Source organism: Platalea leucorodia, assembly GCF_965183815.1.
Source record: "Platalea leucorodia genome assembly, chromosome: 6".
NCBI classification, from domain to species: Eukaryota; Metazoa; Chordata; class Aves; order Pelecaniformes; family Threskiornithidae; genus Platalea; species Platalea leucorodia.
Window position 1 is genome coordinate 27,170,285 of NC_138828.1, and position 14,886 is coordinate 27,185,170.

General features: G+C 58.7%; 1 protein-coding gene across 1 annotated transcript; it reads right to left on the minus strand.

Annotated features, from left to right (window-relative positions):
* Nucleotides 1–1,893: 1,893 nt before the first annotated feature.
* On the minus strand, nt 1,894–3,746 carry LOC309592669 (sulfotransferase 1 family member D1-like). Its single transcript, XM_082316370.1, has 8 exons — nt 3,657–3,746; nt 3,238–3,417; nt 3,038–3,163; nt 2,833–2,930; nt 2,610–2,736; nt 2,416–2,510; nt 2,149–2,329; nt 1,894–2,024 (listed from the first exon to the last, which is right to left on the minus strand). The coding sequence occupies exons 2-8, from the start codon at nt 3,380–3,382 to the stop codon at nt 1,912–1,914; spliced, it is 885 nt and encodes a 294-aa protein (XP_082172496.1). The 5' UTR covers nt 3,383–3,417; nt 3,657–3,746; the 3' UTR covers nt 1,894–1,911.
* Between the last annotated feature and the right edge of the window lie 11,140 nt (nt 3,747–14,886).

Here is a 14,886-nt window from a genome sequence, read left to right on the forward strand (position 1 = left end):
CGGACGCGGCCCCTCTGGGGAGGGTCCCCAGGCGCCTGTGATGAGCTGCGCCGTGCTCAGCGCCCTCCCGGTGAACACACAGATGGGGGGGGGGGGGGGGGCGCGGAAACCCCAGCTGCCCGCTCCGCCTGCGGAGGCAAACCAGGGAGCAAATCCCCACCCACGTCCCGGGGGGGCTGCGCATCACCCTCTCCCCAGCCGGGGCTCACCCCCGTGGGCGCCCCCGGCTCCTCGCTAGCGGGGTGCGGGGGTCGGGCTTCGGTGTCGTCGTCCCCCCCCCCCGGCACTCAAATACGGGTCCAAAGTTTGCAGGGTTGCGAAGGAGGAGCGCAGCCCACGCCGCGCTTCTGGGAAAAGGATTTAAAGGCGCCGGCGGCGGTGAAGTGCTCCCCACCTGCTTCCCAGGGGCGAAGGCGAGCCGGGAGGGAGCCGGGAGGGAGCCGGGAGGGAGCCGGGAGCGGGGAGGGAGCGGGGAGGGAGCGGGGAGGGAGCGGGGAGGCCGGAGGGGCGGCAGCCGGGCGGGGGGAGCCGCCTGCCTGTCGGCCACCGTGAGGACGGCGTCCCTGCCCCGTCCCCAGGGCCGCGTTCCCGCCGAGGCAGGACACGCGTGTCGGGCCGTGGGGTGTTGTGCAGGCGGGGCCGTGCCCGCCCCGTCCCTCTGTCCGTACGCCGCAGGCAAAGCCAGGAGCGGGGGGAGCACGCAGATCTCCGTCGGCATTTAAATAAATGCGCGGAAAGGATTTACTCCTGTGGGAGAGCTCCCCTCATCGCGCTGCTGCTCTTCAGGAGTCGGATCTGGGTCGCGTCTCTTTGGGAATGAAACAACCCCACGAGGCTGCCTTGCCAAGAGGGTGCAATCTTGGAAACTTCTCGTGGTTTAGCCCTAGCTGAACATTCCCCCCTCCCTTCTTCTTCCCCCAGCTTTGTATGCTGAGCATGACGCCATATGGTGTGGCATAGCCCTTGGGTCAGTTGGGGTCAGCTGTCCCGGCTGTGCCCCCTCCCAGCTCCTTGTGCACCCCCACCCTGCTCGCTGGTGGGGTGGGGGGAGAAGCAGAAAAGGCCTTGACTCTGCGTGAGCCCTGCTCAGCAATAACGAAAACATCCCTGTGTTATCAACACTGTTTTCGGCACAAATCCAAAACATAGCCCCATAGTAGCTACTACGAAGAAAATTAACTCTATCCCAGCCAAAACAAGCACAAAACTCAAGAACGGGCTGGAAACTGGGGAATCCGGGGCTCCAGAGCAAACCCTTGCTCCCAGTGGGATGGGGACTGGTTTGCTCCAGCCATCCCCAGCAAGGGCTCAGTGCAGCTGGGCCGGAGCTTGCAGGGTGGGTTCCTTACCTGGCAAGGACAGCGATGCTGCCGAGCGCGGCAATACGCTGGCAGGGAGGTGTTTCCCTTCGCCTTTGCTCCACAAAGCTTGGGCCAGGGAGCTCCGGCTGGGCCAGGGAGCCTGGGGCGAGCCCTGCCACTGCCCGCTCTGTCAAGAAACTTGCCACAACCTCAAGGCACGAAAGCTCCTGCTCACGCAAGAGCTGCAGGGGTCAGCAGTTTTGCCAGTGCTTTGGGGTTTTTTCCACTCTTTGCCAATCTTTGCTCCCTCCGGACGCCTTGGTAGGGTGGGGCTGGGGTGGCCAGCGGTGGTTTTTGGGAGGATGCCCACCCCTGGTGGTGCCCGACCACTGCTGGCTAAAAATCCACCACATGAGCCCACTCTCCCTGCTGCTAAGCATGGGGGTGCCCCCGGCCCCACCTTTTCCCACAGGAAATGGCTTGCCCTCCAGTTATCCCAATTTATTGCAGGGGGAATAGTGAATTGGCACGGGGATGCTCCAGCCGGACCCACCCTCCCCACCAGGGCAGCAGGGAGAAGCAGAGCCCCCCGGGAAGGGGGACGAGCCCCTCACACCTCCATCTGGAAGTGGAGGTCAGAGCCCGCCATGTGCTGCCGGTAGTGCTGGTCGAAGCGCTCATTCTGGGCCACAGTGAAGTGGTTCTTCCAGTCCCCGGAGATCCCTGGGGGCAAGAAAGTGAGTGGGGCAAATCCTGACACCCCTGAAATATTTGCAGCCGTGGATGGGGGCTGCAATACAGCCGGGGGACACCCCTCCCAAGCCCTCCACTGCTGGCCAAACCCCACCTTTCCGGAGGAAGGGGGAGAGGCTGTGGTCCATCAGGTTGGTGGGCATGGTCTCATAGTTGGCGGCAGGGTTCTTCTTCATCTCCTGGAAGGAGGTGTGGTGGAGGATCCTCTCCACCGTCTCCTCCGACACCTTCTTGCCCAGGAACTGCAGGATCTTCTGCACCTCCCGCCGCGGGTCCTGTGGGGTGGCTGACATGGGGAGGCTGCCAAAAGGGCTGGGGGGGGGGGGCAACCGGGGCACCCTCCCCTCCATCCCACCCTCACCTTCTTCATGTCCTCATAGAAGAGGTAGAGGAGCTGCTTCTCCTGCTTCTTCTCCCACCAGCCCCGCACGTGCTCATACCAGGACCCGTAGGCCGCTGTGGGATGCGATCAAGGGGTTAGCTGAAAAGCGGGGCGGTGGGGGACTCCCTCCCCACTGGCGTTTTGGGGTGGACACCCTGGCGCTCAGCCCCCACCTTTGCCAGCCATGAAGGTCTCCAGGAACTCGCCCAGCGTGCCGGGGTCGGGGTGCATCTTGGCCATCTGGTAGAAGTAGTAGTAGGAGATGACAACATCCTTGGGGTTGCGGGCCATGTAGATGACCTGGGGAGAGCCGAGGATGTGGTTGGGGGGTGCAGAGCGGTGCCCCCTCCCTGCCACCCAGACGGGGAGAGAGGCGGGGGGCACCTGCAGCGTTACCTTGCAGCCCTTGTCCCAGAAGGAGGTCGGGAGGAGCTGGACGGGGAGATGGGTCTTCACCAGCCGCGGGGACGGGGCTTTCTCCAGCAGGTCGACGCCTGCGGGACCGGGGGCTTAGCAGTGGGAGCCCCAGCACCCTCACCCCCGCCCCGACTCAGCCCCCACCCCACTCAAGTCAGGGGGGCAGCCGGGCTGGGGGGCTCACCGCTCAGCAGCTCGGGGGCCTTCATCTCCAGGAAGGGCACCCGGTTGAAGATGGCATCGCGGCGGCACTTCTCCACATCGCCGTCGTGGTAGATCATGTCCAGGATCTCACTCAGCCACGTCGTGCCTGCAGCACAGGGGCAGCGTCGCAAGGGCTGGCGCCCCCCCGCCCCCCCTGCGCCCCTCCCCAGGACCACTCACCCGATTTGGGGTAGGTGGCGATGAGCAGGTCATCCGGCCGGGCTTGGAAAGCCTCCACCCGCGGCCAGCCCTCGACGAAGCTCTTGTAGAGGGGGATGCCGTGGAGGCTGCCCAGCTCCTCCCTGACCACGTCGTTCCCCCCCATGGCCGACGGCGGGTCCCCTCGGCACCGGCTGGATCCTGCGGCGGGACCGAGCCCGGGGCAGCGCCCGGTCAGGCCAGGGCCGCCCCGGAGCAGGTGGCGCCGGCGCCGGCGGGGGGATGCCCCGCTCCCCGGCAGGACGCCGCCGCGGAGCCCTGAGCGGCCGGAACGGAGCCCGGCATCGCCTCCCCCCCTGCTTCGGCCCCTCCATGGCGGGGCTGGCGGCGGCGGGGACGGCTCCGCCACCCGGGCCCCCCAGCCCCGCCGCCGGCCCTACCTGCCGGGGTCCTGCGGGCGCCGACCGGCCGCGCTGCTGGCCCGGGAGCCTCGGCGCCTCCGCCCGCCCGCCCCTCCCCGGGCGGTAATGGTTAACGAAAGCCGGCTCGGCCAAGGGGCACGGAGGACGGGAAGCGGGTTTAAAGGGCCAGCAGCCGCGGCGTGGGGCGGTTCTGGAGCGGCCCCCCCCGGGGAGGCATCGGAGATGCGATCGGGAGGGCGGCGGCGCCGCGGGGCGGGGGCAGGCGGGACGCGGCCGAAGGGCCCGGTGGGCCGCGCCCGGGCGCTGCGGCGGGGCCGCCGGTGCCGGTACCGGTACGGGGGGCTGCGGGGCCGCTCCCCGCCCGCCAGGGGGCGCCACCGTGCGGGGCAGGGGCGCGGCAGCCCCGGGCCTTCAAACCCGCCCCCCCCCCCTCCCCCCGCGGCCGCCAGGGGGCGCCGCCGCCGCGGGACCGGCGCGGGACGCGCGGCGGCGGCGGGAGCGGGGTCGCGGCCGGCGGGGCCCTGCTGGGCCCGGGGCCCTCGGGTCCCGTCTCCGGGCGGCCCGGGCACCGCGCTGGGGCTGCTTCCCCGCCGCCGCCGCCTCTCTCCCCGCCCTGGGCCGAGCGGACGCCGGCGCCCCGGGCGTGCTCCGGGCCGGGGCGAGGGAGCCGCGGTCCCGGGCCCCGGCTGCAGCCGCGCCGGGCCCGGGGCTCCCGTCCCGTCTCCCCGGGGCTCTTCCGGGGCGGCTCCGGCCGCGGCTCTGAGGCTCCCGGCGCGGGGCGGCCGCAGCCGGCGGGCGGGAACCGGGGGCGACGCCGCCTCCCGGCCGCCCCGGGCGAGGGGAACCGGGGCCGAGCGGCGCCGCTTCCTCCCTTCTCCCCCCGCTCGCTGGTTCCGGTGCGGGAGCGGGGGCAGCGGCCGCTGCCCGCTCGGCGCTGCCCGGAGCTCGGGCCCGTGCCCGCCTGCGGGCAGCCGCCGCGGTGCGGGTGCGGGCCCGGCCTCTCCCCGCAGGCGGCGCGGTGCTGCCCCCGTCCCCTCCCGGGGCCGGACCCCGGCTCTCGGCCGGGGACTCTTGCCGCCACCCACGGGCAGCCCCGGCACCCCGCTCCCACGGCCGGGGACAGGGCCCATGGCCCTGCCCGCCCCTCCGCCCCCGGGGACCCCGCGGGGGCCCGGCCCCTCCCGCGGCACCGGCGATGCCGCGGCCGCACCGCGCGGGCCCGCTCGGCCGCCGCCTCCGGGCGCTCCTCGCCCCCGCGCCGGGAGGCGCCTTCCCCCCCTCCGGCACGGCCCCGCGGCCTCGCCTGCGCCGCCAACGCGGCCCGGGGGCCGGCCGAGGGACGGGGAGGGCGGTGCTGCCCCGGGGGGGCTCCCCTCGGGGGAGGGGGGGGGGGTCCCGGTGCGAGAGGGGCAGCGCCGGGGGCGGCTGCGGGTGCCGGTGCGCGTCCCTCGGGGCTGGCGGGCGCCGTCCGGGCCCGGCCCGGATCCCGCTGGCCCTGGCGCGGGGCCGGCCCCGGCCCGGGGCTGCCGGCCACCGGCCTGTGCCGCTGCTGCGGGGGGCGGCTGGGTTTGCAGCGAGCGCCCGGCCCCGTCCGGGGAGAAAGGGGGGGTTTCTGCTGTCCCGCCCGTTCCTCCCTTCCCTCCCCTCCCCTCCCCTCCCGCCGCGGGTGCGCGGCCCCGGGAGCCGCTGCCGAAGGGGCCGGCGAGGGGCCGGGAGGAGGCAGCGGGGTTTGCAGGGGCCGCGGCTCCGGGGGCTCCTGGGGCCGGGCCGGGCCGCCGGGAGCTGGGGCTGTCCCACGCCTCTCCCCGCGCGGGGACGGACAGACGGACGGAGCGGCCCCCCGGAGGAGCCGGGCTGCCCGCGGCTGGGGCCGGCCCTGCCCGCCCCCGCCCGCCCGGGGACGCGGCGGGGCTCCGCGGCTCCCGCTCGGTCGCTTCTGCCCCCGTTTTGTTTTGGTCCTGCCCCAGCCCCTGGGCGGCCCCAGCCCCTTTGCGGCTCCCGCTCGGGGACGGCGCTGCCCGGTCTCAGCTCCCGTTCGCTTCAGGCCCGGCTCACGGGGGGCTGCGCTTTGTTTGCGGCTCCCCCGTGTTTCAGCTCCGGCTGGGTTTAATTTTCTCCAGTTTGTTGCCCAAAGTTGTTCAAAACCGACAAAGAGACTAAATTAGGTGTTGTGGTTAGAAAAACCCCTTTCTTACAGTGGCTGGGTTTGGTTGGGCAGCTGATCCTGTGTGTTGACCTATGGAGGCCCTCACTGTTTTCACCACGCTGACCTTTTCATTGGTAAATCCGTAAGTACTTTTGATATAGGAAGATGATTCTCACTATGTCTAGATCAAGAAGTATTTGTACTTAATTCTAGCGGGAAAGAAACCTTTTTCTTGAAAGTAGAACCATGTGGCCTCGAACTGTGTTCAGTAACCGCTGCTCTATCAAATTATTTTTCCTTATTGCCATCCCCACGCATTTGTGCCTGCTATAAGATAACTGCTGTCCCCTCTGGCAAAATCAGGGACCTATAGGGCAAGTCAGTTCAGCTATTGGTAATTTCAAGGTAGTTCACATTCTGGTGACTTCATTGGTTTTGTTCTTTCAAGTGTTATATGCCAGCCTTACGCAGAATCTATTTATGTCAAATAAGATACAAACAGGTCTAGTGCTGTCTTCCAGGGGCCAAGCTTAGGCAGTCACATTTTCCTTCTGTTATGACCGAACCAGGAGTTTTCCTTCCGGCTGAAACAGAAAACAGTAGGCTGAAGGAAAATTAAACAGAACGAGAGGAATGAATCACTCCCCTATTTAGAACAGGATGAGGATTTAAAGACCAAAACAAAACAAAACAAAAAAACCGAAAAACAAAACCCAAATAAACAACTAACCAACAAAGACTGTAAAAAGCCCAAAGCCCAGAAGGATATTTTGGTAGTAACCTTGCCGGTGCAGGTGCTAGCATAAATGTTTTCTAACAAAAGTGCATTTTACGAACCAGTGTGTGACAGTTAACCCATGCAGGCTTGTGCACTGAGAGCAAGGTTTGGGGAGCAACTACCTTTGGCCGTGCTGATTTGAGGTGGGTTTGGTGATTCTGTTTTGCTTCAACTTCTGCATAAAAATCAGAAAGCTGTTCCCAAAGTCTGGTGGGGCATTGGAGTGGCTGCAAGTGGAGAAGTCCAGCAGAACCTGAGCAAAATACCTCCTCGGTGCTGCAGGGCTCAGTTTGGCAAGGGAAAGCCAATTCAGTTGCACTCTCATGGCCCATCCTCTTGGCCAGGGAAAATAATTCCCCATGGTGCCTCCGCAGTCACTTGTTCCTGAGCAGAAGGCCAGCTCCAAGGAGAAGCTCTTCGTCCAAAGCGATGTAGTCCCACCATTTTCTGAACAACTTGATCTGCTTTTTATGGGAAAAGCCACTTTGTGGCAATGGAAATGCTCTTAGCTCCTCAGGCTGTACCCTGAAGCAGCTTTTCTTGTGTTCTCTTTTCTTCTCATCTTTGAGTTTCTTGGGTTATTTTTAGTTTAAAGTTACTGTCACATTTACACTAGAGATGTGTGCCGCAGGTTGAAGAAGCCACCTCCCAGAAAATCAGCACAAGAACCACCATTCGATTTGTCCACTGTTTTGTTTTACACCCTCCTATTTGATTTATTGCTGTAAATCATATCAAATGCCTACCTATGCCCATCTGTCTCTTGTTTTCTTGGAGAACCTCTCCCTGCGCTGGCAGCACTGGTGGTGAGGCCCAGGACCAGGACGCCCGACGGGGGTGTCCCGTGAGCCCGTCGGGGGCCGCAGCGTCACCCGCTGCACACGTGAGCAGGAACCCACGCCAGCTCTTCTCAAAGCGGTTGTGCTTTTACGTGTTCTCATGGGCTTGTGTTTCCCCTGTTGATGGTAGATGATTTACAGGAGCACAGAGAAGAGGCTGCTTTCTGGCAGGCGATTTAAATGCTGCATGACCTTGCTTTTTGAAGGGTCATTTAACCTTTGAATTGCATTTACCCTTATGGTTTTCAAGTCAGCTATCTGATATAAGAGTGGTAGAGCCCCAAAAGCCCTGTTTTGGCTTCCCACCTCCCCCCACTTAACTTTTGTTACTTTGGGCTACTCTCGTCTCCTATTCCTCCACAAAACCAGCTCCTATCTATCACTCCCACAGAAAAAATGCAAGCAGTAGAAAGTTTAACAAGACCTCTACCAGAGTTTTCCTACAAGTTACCTGCTCAGAGGTCCCCCTGCCATGACTGCAGTCCTTGGCTTCCCTAAGTTTGAGCTGTAAATATACTACTTACAGCTGGAACAGTGTCAGCAAAACCACTTCTGGCCAAGTGTCGGTAATATGGCTTTCATTCAAGCTTTGGGAACAGCATATGACTGATAGTACTAGGACTTCCAGCTCCTAAGATCTTTAATGAAGTGACTGCTAAAAAAGAAATACTGCAAACCTCTCAAAATGCTTATGTGATTTCCCAGTGTTAAAATAGATGGTGCTTTAAAGGGTACCTTTGGGACATAGCATTATGAATTTCCTCTTGCAACCAACGTTACAAGGAGCTCCAACTCTGCAGAACTGCATCAATCCTGTGAAACTTGTTTGCTGAGTGCCCTTCCACCTCACCAGCACACTGTGTCCCCAGGCGTGGGAAGAGGGACCCATTTGTCACCACTGCGTATGGCAGAGCACATCAGTAAGTAAGTAAATGCCACAGCAAAGCCATTCCCACTCCTGAGAAGGCAGAGCAGCGTGGACGCGCTGCATCCATCCTGCTGATGGCTTCTCAGGCGTCATGTCCCAGGAAGCCTAATTTAACTAAGGAAAAGACTTGCAATCATTACAAACGCCCTCTGTCTCCCAAGTCCTTTGGGGGAAACAGATAACCCGGTCAGGCAGAAGGAGTCAGGTTGGATACAGAAGATACAAGAAGGAAGCTTCAAAGACAGAAGCACACCCCAGACAGAGGGACGAAGGGCACCTAAAGCACCCAGAGGCAGTACTGGGAGAGGCAGGGAAAGAAACACCGCTTCACCACCACAGCTTTGCTCACTGCAAATTTTAACTGCAGCATAAACCACTCTGGGCCGTGCCCAATACCTCCTGTGCAGCCACGGGGTGAGGAGGAGGAGGGCTGACGTGATGGTCAGGTGGATTCAAGCTTCTCACCGCTGTATGAAGAGGCAGGGTGCAGGACTCGAGCTCGTGACCTGCATTTCCAGCCGGTTCCAGCCGCTCCTGCCAGCCAGAGCCACACACGGCCTCTGCTCAGCTGTGGCAAGGACATCCTTACACGATGACTTTTGGCCAAAGATTCACAAGCAGAATTGTGGGTTTTTTCATCATGGGTTGGTTTACAGGACACCAGGCCTGGTGGCGACAGAAGGGATATACCTGTCTCAAAGGGGGAAAGGGCTCTTCACACAGGAGTTAGCAGGGCTCATTGACAGAGCTTTAAACTAGATTTGAAGGGGGAAAGGGATAAAACCAGGCTCACTGGAGATAAGCCTGGGGGCAGCACGCCAATGTTTGAAGGACAGTGTGCTAGCGGGGTCCTTTGGTCTGCCGTCTCAGTGGAGGTAGGGGATACGGATCCATGCGGCAGCAAAGATGCAAGGGTTGTTGGTGTGTTAGAAACCACGGAAGCACCTGAGAATGGTCATGTAGGAATTAGAGCTTCTCCCCCCAAAAAGTGCATCTACACCAATGCACGCAACAAACAGGAGGAGCTGGAAGCCATTGTGCAGCAGGAAAACTATGACATAGTTGCCATCACGGAAACATGGTGGGATGACTCACACAACTGGAGTGCTGCAATGGACGGCTCTAAACTCTTCAGAAGGGATAGGCAAGGAAGGAGAGGCGGTGGGGTAGCCCTGTATGTTAGGGACTGTTTTGATTGTCTAGAGCTTAATGATGGTGAAGACAGGGTTGTGTGTTTATGGGTGAGAATCAGGGGGAAGGGCAACAAGACAGATATCCTGGTGGGAGTCTGTTATAGACAGACTATCCAACCAGGATGAAGAGGCAGGTGAAGTATTCTATACGCAGCTGGGAGAAGTCTCACAATCGCTAGCCCTTGTTCTTATGGAGGACTTCAACTTACCAGATGTCTGCTGGAAATACAATACAGCAGAAACAGTCTAGGAGGCTCCTGGAGTGTGTGGAAGATGATAGATAACTTCCTGACGCAGCTGGTGAGGGAGCCAACCAGGGGAGGTGCCCCACTGGACCTCATGTTTGCAAACAGAGAAGGCCTTGTGGGTGATGTGATGGCTGGAGGCCGTCTGGGGCATAGCAATCACGAAATGACAGAGTTTCCAGTTCTTGGAGAAGTAAGCAGGGGAGTCAGCAGAACTGCTATCCTGGGCTTCTGGAGGGCAGACCTTGGCCTGTTTAGGGGCATGGTTGACAGAGGCAGTCCTGAAGGACAAAGGAGTCCAGGAAGGATGGACATTCTTCAAGAAGGAAATCTTAAAGGCGCAGGAGCAGCCGTCCCCATGTGCCAAAAGACGACCCAGCAGGGAGGAGACCAGCCTGGCTGAACAGAGAGCTTTGGCTGGAACTCAGGAAAAAAGGGAGAGTTTATGACCTTTGGAAGAAGGGGCAGGCCACTCAGGAGGGCTATGAGGATGTCGTGAGGTTATGCAGGGAGAAAATTAAAAAAGGGCCAAAGCCCAACCAGAACTTAATCTGGTTACTGCTGTAAAAGACAATAAAAAATGTTTATGTAAATACATTAGCAACGAAAGGAGGGCTAAGGAGAATCTCCATCCTTTATTGGATGTGGGGGAAACACAGTGACAGAGGACAAGGAAAAGGCTGAGGTACTTAATGCCGCCTTTGCTGCAGTCTTTAACAGTCAGACCAGTTGTTCTCAGGGTACCCCGACCCCTGAGCTGGAAGAGAGGGACGGGGAGCAGAATGAAGGCCCCATAATCCAAGGGGAAATGGTTAGCGACCTGCTACTCCACATCATAGACACACACAGGTCTATGGGGCCAGACGGGATCCACCCAAGGGTACTGAGGGAGGTGGCAGAGGTGCTCACCAAGCCACTCTCCATCAGCAGTCCTGGCTAACCGGGGAGGTCCCGGCTGCCTGGAGGTTAGCAAATGTGACGCCCATCTACAAGAAGGGCTGGAAGGAGGATCCAGGGAACTACAGGCCTGTCAGCCTGACCTCGGTGCTGGGGAAGGTTATGGAGCAGATGATTGTCTTGAGTGCCATCACGAGGCACGTACAGGACAACCAGGGGATCAGGCCCAGTCAGCACGGGTTTATGAAAGGCAGGTCCTGCTTGACTAACCTGATCTCCTTCTATGACAAGGTGACCTGCTTAGTGGATGAGGGAAAGGCTGTGGATGTTGTCTACCTGGACTTTCGTAAAGCCTTTGACACCATTTCCCACAGCATTCTCCTGGAGAAACTGGCTGCTCATGGCTTGGGCGGGCGTACGCTTCGCTGGGTAAGAAACTGTCTGGATGGCTGGGCCCAGAGAGTGGTGGTGAATGGAGTTAAATCCAGCTGGTGGCTGGTCACAAGTGGTGTTCCCCAGGGCTCAGTGTTGGGCCCAGTTCTGTTTAATCTCTTTATCAATGATCTGGACAAGGGGATTGAGTGCACCCTCAGTAAGTCTGCAGATGACACCAAGTTGGGTGGAAGCGTCGATCTGCTGGAGGGTAGGAAGGCCCTACAGAGGGACCTGGACAGGCTGGATCAATGGGCCGGGGCCAACTGTATGAGGTTCAACAAGGCTGAGTGCTGGGTCCTGCACTTGGGTCACAACAACCCCATGCAATGCTACAGGCTGGGCGAGGAGTGGCTGGAGAGCTGCCTGGCTGAAAAGGACCTGGGGGTGTTGGCTGACAGCTGGCTGAACATGAGCCAGCAGTGTGCCCAGGTGGCCAAGAGGGCCAATGGCATCCTGGCTTGCATCAGAAATAGTGTGGCCAGCAGGACCAGGGAGGTGATAGTGCCCCTGTACTTGGCACTGGTGAGGCCGCACCTCGAGTACTGTGTTCAGTTTTGGGCCCCTCACTACAAGAAGGACATGGAGGTGCTGGAGCGTGTCCAGAGGAGGGCAACGAAGCTGGTGAAGGGTCTGGAGCACAAGTCTTCTGAGGAGCAGCTGAGGGAGCTGGGGTTGTTTGGTCTGGAGAAGAGAATGCTGAGGGGAGACCTTATCGCTCTCTACAGCTACCTGAAAGGAGGTTGTAGCCAGGTGGGGGTCGGTCTCTTCTCCCAAGTAACAAGTGATAGGACGAGAGGAAACGGCCTCAAGTTGTGCCGGGGGAGGCTTAGATTGGATATCAGGAAAAACTTCTTCACTGAAAGGGCGGTCAGTCATTGGAACGGGCTGCCCAGGGAAGTGGTTGGGTCCCCATCCCTGGAGGTATTTAAAAGATGGGTAGATGTGGTGCTTAGGGACATGGTTTAGTGGTGGACTTGGCAGTGCTAGGTTAACGGTTGGACTTGATGATCTTAAGGGTCTTTTCCAACCTAAACGATGCTATGATTCTATGACTCTATGATTCTTTTCCAGGCACCCCTCTGGCTGGTGAACTGCGACTGTCCTGAAGAATTTCTGGGGAAAACGTAATTCTGCTGATCCAGAGCGTGACCAGTTGGCTGGCTTTTTTTTCCCCCTGGGCAAGATATTGAGTGCCTTCTGTTTAACAAAACCACTTGGCATTTGGCCCACACAAACCACAAATGATACCTTCTCACCTGAAGGGAATAAAAGCATTTCAGCTCCCTGCATGCAACAAGTCTCTTTTGTTAACAGCCCCTTCAATTTTAGAGATCGTGATTAATTTCTGTTGGCCCATGGAAGGCATTTCTGCCAGACCGTCAAGCTCAGACCATGCCCAGAGATACCATCCACTTCAGTTACTGCTTCAGATCCACAAAGGATGCAACCCTGGTGGTTTCTCCAAACAAAGCCCACCTTGGGTTCAGACAAAGAGATTGCCATGTCCTTTACAATCAGAGCAACATCAAGTACCTTCTGAAGACATCAGTTTACCTAAAACAAGCTCCAAAATTGGTGTCCTTCATACTGTCCTGTGTTGAACTGATCTTAAAAAAACACAACTAAAAGCTTAAGGGACTCATTTCTGGTTAAAGGCACTTTTCTGACATCCTGATCTGTAGCAATCCTCCAGCAGTGTCCCCCGGTTTTGCAGATTAACAGACAGTTCAGGTACCCCAAGGGATGAGGGGCTGCTCACCAACACCTTCCCCACAGAAAGCTCTTCCCTCTCTACAGCTGCCGCACCCCATGGCTTGAGGACAGCTCGAGCCCCTTGGGCTGCGGAGCTGGAACAATTCTGCTATCGGGGGGATACTCAGAAAGTATTGCCCAGATGAGACCACCTCCCCAAAAGGCCTTTTTTTTAAATCAAGAAAGCCATTTGTTTAAACAAAAGCAATACAGATTTGGAACAGCAGCTCCATGCTTCTGGAATTAACATTTTTAATAGGGAAAAATACAAAGTAACCAGAGAAGCAAAACAGAAATGAGACTGCTCATGCCCAGCTCCTGGTCACTGCACCTTCCCAGGGACTCCTGCTCCCAGCCCTTGCTGCAGCTAATGCGATGCTGGGACCGTGGTCTGCTCTGTCCATACCTTGAGGAGCTCCTTGTCTCCCTGCCTACAGCTCCTCCAGCTGCTCCAAGCTCCTTTCAAGCTCTCCCTGCTGAAAGTGCATGGGGACTTCACTGCGCTGGGGCTCCAGCCAACCCTGTCTCCAGCAGTTTTGGGGCAAGCCATGGTCAGAAGCTGTGGGATGCTTGGGACAGCCTTCCTGATCCCAGCATAGGGGTGAGACGGGGGAAAGTGGACCAACGCGGCAGATATTGTCCTGCCAATCTGACTTTATGAAGGTTGCTGTTGTGCTGCCCCATTTCAACTAATTAAATGTGCTCTGTGTCTGCTCCTTGGAAAGCTTCAGTATTGTGCTCACTGGCTCCTCTACCGCCTCCTTCTCTGTTTTTATTTTATTTGGCAGGAGCCAAGCAGTCATACTCTGAAGCTGAAGGTGCTCCCAACACTTTTCTTCCAACAATTGGGTCCCTAGCGATCCAGCCCCTCTACTGTAAGCTGGTTAATTGATTTGACTCCAGGATTTAAAATATACTCCCACTTCACCCTGGCACAGGTCCTTCTGCCATGTCTGTGCCCTTTGTACCTCCACATTACTACCCCACCAACCCCCTTCCTCCCACCTACTGCGCTATGTCCTAACGTGCTTGTTCCTGAGACTCCCAGGATTCGTGCAGAAGCACACGAATAATCCCACTAGCTTCGTTTCCTTGTAGCCTGCTGGCGACATTTCCCAAGAGTTTGTCCGGAAAGCCCCTGCCGCCCTGGCCAGCCAGCCACCTTGCTCTGGGTGTTGCAGTTCATATGCGGCTGTCAGCATCCCTGTGTCCCTGAAAGCGCTGCCAACCAACCTCCTGATCTCCCCCAGTTTATCCAGATAAGATAAGAAAAAGAGTTGGTTTCAAGGTCTTTTGTCCACATTTGTATTTTCTCATTTGGCACCTTCCCAAGTGACAGGAGAGCTCCCAATTTTTCAGTGAAACCCCTGTTGTAAATGTAAATCCATGGGCACAAAGCATAGCTGTGTGGGTGTTAGTACCTTGCTGGCGTGCATCAGACATGACCTTGCATCCCAGGCAGGAGCAGGGGTGCTCCTTCTCCCCATCCGCTTCGTCCTGTCAGACAGGGATGGCCCATGCCCACCCACACCGTGTGGGCAAGGTGCACGAGCAAGACATGTCAGACCGGAGCTGCCTCAGCTCCTCAGCTCCTGACCATCCAAGTTGCTTTCTTCAAACCAGCTGCACTACTGCCACTTGACTTGCCATGAGACTGCCTTTGATGGATGGGAGCACCCCAAAATTCCCACTCCCACCTCAAAAGCAGAGCCGAAAGCCTTCCCTGTCTTTCTTTGGTAAAACGAGGCAGGCCGGGCTTTTGATCATCAAAGTTTTCCTCTTTGGAAGGAGGAGGAGCCGTCCAGTCATGGGCTCATTGATTCCCTGCTCAGCAGGAATGTTTGCTTGGGCACAGTCAAGCCGCACCTCTGATGACTGTAACAGGCAGCGCTCTCTCTCTTTTGATATACTATCGGCTGGGTTTATCAGAGTACCAACACAACCTCCCCGCTCCAGGATTCGTCCCTTCTGGCCAGCTCTCCCTGCAGAGCGGGCAGGGACTGCGTGGGAGCTGAGCTCACCTCTTATTTCAAGG